Consider the following 9,916-nt stretch of genomic DNA (forward strand, 5'->3'; position numbering starts at 1 on the left):
CTGCTGATCACCATGGCAGCAATTGTCCTTGTGAGCAGAAGATGAGGGGGCTCCCAGATGGACTGTACCCGTGGGTGCCTGTTACTACCAGCAGAGGGCTCTCCTGGCCTGCTGCTGGAGCAGAGCAGCCTGCTTCACACAGGAGGCCAGTTAACAGGGTCCCTTTTTGACATGGCCTATATCAGTAACACTTCTCTGTTGCATCTTAGCAACTGGGGGTGCAAGGACAGCCAGTTGTGACCTGTTTTGAACCCTCCTGACTGGGGGAGCTGCGGCAGGGGCTTCTCTTAATGTATGTTTCATTGGGGGTTGGAATGTCCATGGGGTCCCACTTGGAGTCCATCCAGCTTTGCCTGAGAGCCTCTGGCTACTGGCTCGTACAAGCGCCTCTGGGAATACCCTTGGCTCTCACATATGCAGAGCACAGGATTTGGGGCCAGGTGTTCAATATTAAAAATGACTTAAAGAGAATCTGATACTACCAAAGACAGCTAAAAGCTCTCAGGGCTGTCTGGATAGGCCACAGGCTTTTTGCAGTGGCTGGCACTCAGGGTGCTCCTTTGCATGCCCTGTGCTGCTGCTGTGAGGGTTTTGCCAGCTAAGAGTGGCCAGATCCTCAACAAAATGTCTTCCTTTCCTTCACAGGATCTGAAAATCAAGAACATGGGCTCCTGGGCAAGTTTGGTCCAGAAACACCCAACGACTCCGTCCTCTACAGTGAAGTCCTCCAGCGACAGTTTTGAGCAGTTTAAGAGGGCAGCACGGGAGAAGGAGGAGCGAGAGAAGGCTCTGAAAGCTCAGGCAGAGCAGGTGGAAAAGGAGAAAGAGAGGCTGAGGCGGGAGCAGGAGAGAATGAGGTGAGAGGCCTGCACATGTCTCCTTCCCCCTGGGGGTCCAGCCAGTGGTTCTCAACTATAGAGCAGTGATTCTCAACCAGGATGCCACAGCCTTGAAGGGTGCCGTGAGATGTGGGAGATTAAACTCAGGCTTAGGTTTGTCCCTGCCAAGCTGATCCCCAGGGCGCTCTGCAAGGGAGCAAAAGCTATCAAGGGAGGCTGTAAGTCCAGTGAGAGGTGCCTTGAGTCCAGTACGGTTGAGATCCAGTGCTATAGGGTTTTGAGATTGTGCTCTTGTCCCATGCAGCACTTCAGCTTCATCTTCCATTGTGCAGAGTGGAGCTCCAGGGGCTGATTGTTCCCAGCTTACCCCACTCGAGGCACTGGGGCCCTGCTGGCCAGTGTTGAGTCCACAGTTCCATTGACCAGTGTGGTGTGCCGCAGGCCAGGGAGGCTCAACTCCAGCAAACCTTGCAGTGAGGAACCCCAGAGATGCTTATTCTCATCCTGGGATTCCTTGAGAGCAAGAGGAGAGCCTGCCCCACCACCTGCAGGTGCATAGTGGTTGCAGGAATGACCCTGAGTTCTCACATCCTTTTGGTTCCAGCAGGAGTCGTGATGATGAGGATGCTATGGAGCAAGCTCGCCGAGTCCACGAAGAAGTGCGGAGACGCCAGGAGCAGCAGCAGCAACAGCAGCAACATCATCAACAGCAACAGCAGCAGCAGCAGCAACAGCAGCAGCAACAGCAGCAGCAGGTGTCAGCTGCAGCCTCTGCGCCCCAAGCACAGAGCTCTCAGCCACAGTCCTCTCAGTCCATGCTGGATCAGCAGAGAGAGATGGCCAGGAAACGGGAGCAGGAGCGGAGGCGCAGGGAGGCGGTGAGTGAGGGGAAGGGTGGCAAGCACTGTGGCTGGCATATCCTGAGGGGAAATGACTGGGCAGTTTCAAGGGACAGAATATCACTTTGCAGGCTGGGAGGCTTCCTCAGTTGTTGGACCCAGTGAGCCAGATGAAGGCTCCCAACTCACGTGGGCTGGCAGGTCATTGGGCCCGGCCCCTGGGGCCAGTTCTGTAGGGCAAAGGGAGCAGGCCGCAAGCTTACGTAGCATAGTAGACTCAGGCTCTCGTCTTGCCCCCAGTGAGCCGTGGACTGTAGCCCTGCTGTGAAGCTACATCCCCTGAACGTGCCGGTTGCTGCAGACATTGTACTAACCCTGTCTCCTCTCCCCTTCAGATGGCAGCTACTATCGACATGAATTTCCAGAGCGATTTGTTGGCAATATTCGAAGAGAATCTTTTCTAATAGCGCCTGGTTTTCTTCTCCTGACTCTTTAATTTCCCGGCAAATCTTTGACTCTTCATAGTGTTAACGGCGGCTGGGAGGGGAGCGTTCCTGCAGCCCTTCTGCATGCATGACCGTCGCGGATTTTTCAGTCGAGGCCTCAGAAGGATCAGCAGAGTCTGCCTTACAGTTTGACCTTCGCCCCCTCTCACACTGACGAAAGACCGACCAAGACAAGCCAACGACATGCTAGGTGTGACTGGACGTGCAGCTGCTGGGAAGGGTGCCCCCGATCACCTGACACACTCTATGCCAAACGTATTCACAGTATCTCCAGGACGTCATGTTCTCTTCACACCTTTTCTATCCATAAGGGTCCTACGTTCCAGAATGTCTCTGACTAAATGCTGGGTCACCGCAGCACAAGACGCGCTTCACTGAGGCCATGTTCAAGAGAATCCTGGCTTGCACAGGAGACCTGGGGTCCAGCTGGGAACATACCCGAGCTGTTTCTGGTCCTTTCATCACTGGCTTTGCCTTTAACTTAACTTCCCACAAGCCTTTAGCTGGGAGCCATTCTCTGTAAGTGTTCGCTTGTGAAAAAGGGAATAGTACAGTGGAGGTGTCAAGTGTAACTGGCCATTTGAGTGAGGTTTTTGTTTTAGCGTTGTGTGGAGGTCTGGGATTCGGAGCTAGACTACCAACCAAAGTCAGTTTCTTTCAGTCTGTCTTATTTTTCTTTTTTTTTTTCTCTTTTCCTTCCTCCAGACAGTATGGCACTGCTCAACTCTTGCCTGGGTATTATTTGTCTCTTCATTATGGAGTGGAGTGGAGTGGGGAAGCAGTAACAGCAGGGGAAGCTACCACCCTGTCACTAGTGTTTGACTGTGGCTGTATTGTATAGTGAATATAGTTGGCATATATTTGTTTGAGGTTTCTGCTGAGCCCACCAAACTTGGTGTAAAGACACTGCTTTATATTTTGCTCAGTTTCAAACTTTTAGTCTATATTTTTAACTGTAAAACCAGAAAGCTGCATTTTGGGTTTTTTTGTCATAAAATATGTTTTAAAAAGAAGAAAAAAAAAAAAAGAAAAAAGTTTTTATACCTACAAGGAGGGGCGGGGGCTGTGGTGCCAGAATCCTTCCCTGCCTGGCCCAGCCCCCTGGCCAGCAGCGCGCCACCCCGGGCGCTATTCAGCGTGTGTTCTTCTTTTAATTTTATTCTTTGAACTGTTGAACGTTATGTGCCATAAATACCCACTATACAGTACAATACTGGCGTGTCAGTATTGGGCAAGCTCTGGAGTCACTGATTGGTTTTACTTTAATACGGTGAATATGCATTTGGTCTGTACTGATCATGGAATAAACTCATCTCTTTTTTTTTAAAAGCTGGTGTTGTACTGACATTTCTTTCCACCACCCTCCTTGTGCCAAAGCCACTGAGCAGGATGAGGATTGTTTAGGATAGCTTGGCCCCATCTCCTTGAGGTGATCGGGAGGCGGGGAGGTCTCCTTTCAGGTCAGTGCCATCATGGGGGCAGTATTGGCCCCAGTTAATGTCCTCCCCTGCAAGGCCATGGGGACTGCAGTGCTGCCGTAAAGCAGCCCTGGAGAAGGTGTAGTCATGCCTCATTCTGCAGCAGGCTGCCCTCTCCCCTCAGCCCCAGGACACTCAGCACTGACACACCTAGGATTTTCAGCTAGTGCATTTGCTTCCAAGTTGTGATGCAGGCATAGTGGCATGATGCAGCACAAGGCCAGAGCCTGGCGAGTGCTGAAACTCTGCATTGGGGCCAGGCTGTTGGCTTGCAATGAGCATGGGCGGCTTCTCTGCTGCTTGCTTTCAAGGTTGGAAGGGGTGGGAGGAGCATGGCCAACAGCCTGGGAGGGCCTTCTCTTCACATTCCAGACCTGGTTCACTATGAGCTGGGTGCAGGAGGAGTTAGACAAGGCAGGGGGTAGCACTCTGCTGTCTTTGACCAAGCAGGATCCTTGGGCTATAGGGCTTGTCTCTGCCACGGGCTGAGTTCAGTGTTTTCTAAGCTATGCTCCTGTGTCTACTGCCCTGGTGGGGGAAGGGGGAGGGGCTGAATGCACGTGACGGGCATGGCCCTGTTAGCGTCACAATGCAAGAGGGCAGTAGGCTCGACCATCCTTGTAAAGGATGACTCTGGCCCTCTTGACAGCCTTCTCACTGTCACTTAGGAGGCTGCTGATTGGCTTGCACCCACCCCCTGTGGTCAGCAGACAATCCCAGTGCAGCCGGCAAGTCCCCCAGACCCCCCTCGCTAAAGAGTTGGTAGGCAGTGCACTGCCAAATTAACTGGGGCAGCACGCAAGATCCCCATGGTGACAGCAAGCCTAGGGGAGCGGGGTGTGGAGCTGTCTGGTGACTGACGTGAGCTTGGGTCATGGTTCTGTCTGGTCTTAGGGAGCTGCTTTGCTCGGCACTGGTGAAGGCATCTGCTTTGGGATATAGAGCTCCATTTTCCATTGGCTTGTGAGCTGCCCGTGGCTACAAGCCATGGCATCCCTGTTGGCAGAGACCTGAGGGCTTGTAACTGGCTGCAGCTTAGTCTTGGAGCTCAGGGATTTGTTTAGGTCCTGTGTACTGGCATGTGGCTTGGGGTCTATATGATGCAACTTGTAACTACCTTTCTCTAGCATCTGAAGGACTGGGGGTCCCAGTCTTCTGGGATGTTGCAGGGGCCTGATGAGGAGCATTTCATGCTGGGACAGCTTTTGTCAGCGGAGTCCCCTGTTGAGGATGGCTGTGATGGACGTGGCTTTATGCAAGTCAGGCACCACCTGAATGCTGCTGGCAAGTGGCTGGTGTTGGCTGCAGGTCAGGCAAGGTACAGTCTCTTTCCCAGCTAGGGTGGATTCTGTTTGCCATGCCAAGCCAGTGGAATAGGACTGCCCGGTTGTACTCTGAGCCCCAGGGCTTGGCAGAAGTAGAAACTCAAACAGCACCAGCTAGTGACAAGAGAAGTAGGTAATGGGCCATGTCTGTGGTCCCAGAACCAGTAACAACCGATTCTCCCCAATCATCCTTTCTCAGGGCTCCAGCAGCATCTGTCCCGGAGCAGACCTGTGCCATGGTCTGTAGCTTGCTTTTGACATGTCTCAGTCGCACATTGTGTTGTGAGATCCTAGAGAGGAAAACTGACCCGTTGGCTCCTCTAACCTCTTCCGACGACTTCCCTGAACCTCACGGCAGTCCTGTAGGCAGGCTGCCTCTGCCTCCACCCCTTGCGCAGTATTTCTTTTCCCAAGCTCTCGCCTCTTCTTACAAAAGCACTTTGGATGATCATCATCTCCCTCCTTTAATTTTAAGCTCAGGGTTTTCCGGGTACTTTTAAGTGCACATTCGCTGTAAGAGTGACCACACACACACTCGTCGAGATTGTACATAAAACCCACCACATCACAAACAAGAAACCCTTTGGAAGTGCTGGAGCTTCTGAGAGCACCCTAGGTTGTAAAATAAAGAAAACAAATATTATATAATTTATATGTATTCAAAGAACAAACCCCCTGTATCTAGTCAGTAGCGATATTAGTCCTTTTTTTAATGTTTTAACCCTTTTTGCATTTGAAATTTGCCAAACCTTTATTGTCAGTAGTTGAAAATTCCAGGTAGCAGTAGCATTTTTAGGCTCGTGGGTTAATTCAGTTTTCTCTCTCTTTCTCTCTCTCTCTCCCTCTCTCTCCCCTCTGTATTGTTCGCAAACTTCTGGAAATGTTTACAGGTTGCACCTACATACTCTGTAACGTTAACTATATTTTTTGAAGCTGTGCTTTCCTTGTTCTATCCTGTGTGTTTCTGTTTTTCCACATGGCTGGATGACTACTGTAGAGTGGTGACGTTAGCTGGAGAACCCCTTCGTTCACTTGGGTTGTTTGATTTGTCTCTTGTTTCCCTGCCAAAGGTATTTTTTGCTCTTCTCATGGGTTTTCTGTTTTACTATGTTTGTGTGTTTATAATTGGGTTGTAATTCAGACGGATAATACACTATTTAATTTCCCTCACCCCATGCCCTTGTGTATGATTTTAACAGTTATGAACATTAGAATGCATCCTCTGGCTATAGAAGTCTAGTCTAAATGATGTAATCTTGGTTCTTTTATTCCCCCCCCCCCTTTAGTCCTGTACAAAAGATTAAGAAATGTACAATCCCACTGTACTTTTTGCACGGAACGCTTGGCAAATAATTATGTCAGTGAATTTGAAACTTGTATTAAACACTTTAGACATTTGTAGAAGGGAATTCATAGAGTTTTCACTTATATACTAAAGGTTTTTTTGTGCGGTTCTCATTGCAAAAATAAACATTTGTACTGAATACCAAGTGACCGCGGCTTTTTTGGCAGCGAGTGCTGCTGTGGTCTTGGCTCCCAGGGCTCCAGAATGGGAGAAACGGAGGATCTAATCCCTGGCATGGCCTTGGGCCCACAGGTGGGAGCTTCAGATCCACCACGGGTCACAGCACAAGATGGCCCTGGTGCCTTGGATTCCTGGCTTGCTTATACACCCCAGCAAGTAGTCATGGGTGTGACTGGCGCTAGCCCTGGTAACCCTTGGGTTATGTATTAAGCACAGCCCCCCTGGGTAGGGTCCAGGGTGAGAAGGGATGGGGGAGGCGCACAGAGGACCCCACCCCCTCAGCAGGGCTCAGTCCCCCATTAAGGCTGAGCCCACCAAGAATCCCTCCCTACTGAGGCAGCCTCTCAGGCTCCCCAAGTCCCCAGGGACTCTGTGACCAGCAGCTGCTCCCCTGTGGGGAGCTGTCAGACCCAGAGCGAGAGCCCCAGTCTCACCTGTGGTTTCTGACCCTGTCAAGCTCCATGGCCTCAACTGAGTTACTTGCCCTTTCCTGGGGATGCTGGTTGGTAACCATGAGTGAGAGAATAACACCTTTGCTCTTCCATGCTCCTTTAGCATCCCCAGATCATGGCAGTGATGGGAGCCAGGAGCCCTGCTATGTGGTTGGCCTGAAAGGGCAACCAGATCACAAGGCCTGTTGGGTAAGACTGAGCCTCAGCATCTGGCTCCAGCTTGGCCCAAATCCCCTTCCCAACCTCTTTCAGGTTATGTATACACCTTCCCAGTGGCCCAGTTGGAAAACAGGCCTGTGCCTACATCCCCTGTGCCAGAGAGTGCATCTGGGAGACAGAAGTCACTGTTCATGTACTGGCTCCTGGGCTCTTGGGTCCATGACACAGCCAGTTCTGCCATTCCCACCCTTGAGAACTGCCTCTGGTGTGAGCTGGCCCCATGATGGGAGCTGGGGCTCCATCAGGCTGGGGAGGGGCAACATCACGAGGCCCTGTCTCATGGGGTTAATCATAACCTTGGTCTTTATAACTAGGACAGCAAGGGCACCTGCAGTGGTGAAGGCTTCTCTGTACCAACATGTGTGCCAGGAGCCAGACATAGGGGCCTCCATCACTCCTGTGAGGAAAGCACCTGGCCTAGTTAGCTCAGCTCTTGGACTTTAGCAGATGCAGCCAACGGGGCAGGTGTGGGACTGGATCCTGCTGCCACTGAAGCAGGTAAACCCAGAGCTGCATGGCACTTTCTCACACACAGGCACACAGAACCAGCTGGCTCCCTGGCTCCCAGCTGTGCTCACTTTCAGCCCATTAATGAAGCAGAGGAGACTGGAGGGAGGCTCCGAGCTGGAGCCCTGGCTCGTGGCTCTGTCTTTGATGTTCTGCTGTGATCACTAGCAGGGATCTGGGCACCCTTCAGCCCTACATGATAGCCCAGCTTACCTCAGAGCTAACCCCTGCCCCACAGGGAACAGCACCTGTGGGTGGAAATTGCCTGAGAACACACTTACTCCAATCTGCAAAGGCGGCAGATCTGAGACGGGTGCCTCGCCCTGAGAGTGCCTGGTGCTAGCCCAGCAGTTCCCCTGTTCCTGGGAGAGCTTGTTCCAGGACTTCTGGGGCTGGTGCATCTGAGTGCACCATGTGCTGCCAGCAGTTGAGTTTGGCCCCTTCTGGCAGAGCAGTCTCTTCTAGCATGTGCTTGTCCAGTGCCAGGGGGGCACACAGGGTGGCAAAACCAATTAGTCTGTCCTCTGTGGTGATGGGAGTCAGGGTGGCTCTCTAAGAGGGGCAGGTAACATTAGCAGCTGCAGGGGGCAAGTTGTCCCTTGGCCACTGGCTGCATTGACCCATCTCTCTCCAGCAGCTGGATCCTGTACTTGGGAGGCTGGAGAGAAGGGGAGCATGGCACAGGGACCCAGGCCACTGGGGTTTGCACCCAGGGCCCAAATCATACCAGTTTGGGCTGTACAAATGATGGCCTTGGTTTTCCTGGCATCCCTGGACTCTGGGAGCTTGAACTTCTCCTTGATCTCCAACTAGATCATTCTAGCCAGGGCTTTGTTGAGTTGGGCCTTAAAAAACTGCCAAGGATGAAGATTCCACCACCTCTCTAGGTAATCTGTTTCAGTACTTTACTACGCTCCTAGTGAGAGTCCCCCCCCCCCCAATATCCAGTCTAAACTTCCCTTTCTGCAACTTGAGACCATTGCTCCTTGTTCTGTCATCTCTCACCACTGAGAACAGTTTAACTCCATCCTCTTTGGAACCACCTTCCAGGTAGTTAAAGCTCCTATTAAATCCCTTCTCAGTCTTCTCTTCTGCAGACAAAAGTTCCCTCAGCCTCTCCTCAGAAGTCAAGGGCACACTGCTGACTCGTATCCATCTTATTGTTCACTGTAACCCTTTTCTGCAGAGCTACTTCCTAGCCAGTCAGCCCCTAGCCAGTATTGGTGCAAGGGATTGTTCTGTCCTAACTGCAGGACTTTGCACTTATTCTTGTTGAACCTCATGGGTGTGTCCAGACAAGCATGCACATGCCTCTTGTCCCATCTCAAACCTCTGAGGTAGGGCAAGAGGCACGCGCAGGAACAAAAAAAATGTTCCCCATGCTGCAAAAAAACTGAAGTTCTAAAAAGTGGGGCAGGCAACCGGAGGCTGGGTCCTCCAGGGAGATGCTCTGGCTGCCAGAGCATCTCCATGGTTGGCCCCTCGCTCTGGTGCTCAAATATGCAGCTGGCCAGAAAGCGTGCTGCGGCACCACGGCTCCAGTGCCTGTAAGTAAGGGGTCAGGGGGGGACCATGGCGGGGGACCCCCCGTCTGGCTGACTGGGGCCCCACCTGCGCAGTGCAGGGCAGAGGGACAGCCCCAGCGGCCCCAGCCCAGGCCCTCCTGTTCCCCGCTGTCCTGTGCTGCCCAGGGGAGAAGCTCAGGAGGCCCCGGAGGCCATCCCCCCCTCGCCCCGCTTCTAAGGTGAGTAGAGCCTTTTTTCCCCATTTTTTTCCTGTTTTTTTTCCTGTTTTGTTTTGTTTTGTTTTTTTAAGTGATGGTGCCTGGGGTTGGGGGGGCAGCCAGGGGGGCCGTAGACCCCCAACAGCCAGTGCTTTGACATTGTAGATATATCAATAAAATATTGCCCAACTGATTGCTGTCTCTCTGGCTCACTTTCTCTCTCTGTTTATAGTGGTCTTTTGTTTTAATTGTGTAGGAACATGGATTTGGGGGTATTTTGCAGGGTGACTGGGATTTCTTTTATCAGGGATTTTTCAGTTTTCCAATAGGGAACACCTGAATTCCTGCTAGGGAGGCCAGTGGCAGGATCTTGTCTGCTCAGAGCTGGCACCTTGGACCCAGCTGGCTGTGGCTGACCACCTGGCCAAGTGGAGTCAGGAGGACATGCTTTGACAGTACAAAGCAGGCCACCATACCCAGAACATCCTCCAGGCGATAGCTGC

At 52.0% G+C, this 9,916-nt stretch overlaps 1 protein-coding gene across 16 annotated transcripts in view; it reads left to right on the forward strand.

Annotated features, from left to right (window-relative positions):
• Nucleotides 1-3,513, forward strand: part of BRD4 (bromodomain containing 4) — a 131,057-nt gene extending 127,544 nt beyond the window's left edge. For 14 of the 16 annotated variants that reach the window (XM_014524941.2, XM_025216162.1, XM_025216166.1 and 11 more), the window contains 3 exons: nucleotides 646-857; nucleotides 1,444-1,717; nucleotides 2,074-3,513. In XM_014524941.2, coding sequence (XP_014380427.1) covers nucleotides 646-857; nucleotides 1,444-1,717; nucleotides 2,074-2,142 — 555 coding nt within the window. In that variant the 3' untranslated portion in view covers nucleotides 2,143-3,513. The remainder of the gene's footprint in view (nucleotides 1-645; nucleotides 858-1,443; nucleotides 1,718-2,073) is intronic. The other 2 variants (XM_025216165.1, XM_014524943.2) reach the window with 1 other exon arrangement.
• Nucleotides 3,514-9,916: the final 6,403 nt, after the last annotated feature.

The sequence above is a fragment of the Alligator sinensis genome, unplaced genomic scaffold (assembly GCF_000455745.1).
Source record: "Alligator sinensis unplaced genomic scaffold, ASM45574v1 scaffold1509_1, whole genome shotgun sequence".
NCBI classification, from domain to species: domain Eukaryota; kingdom Metazoa; phylum Chordata; order Crocodylia; family Alligatoridae; genus Alligator; species Alligator sinensis.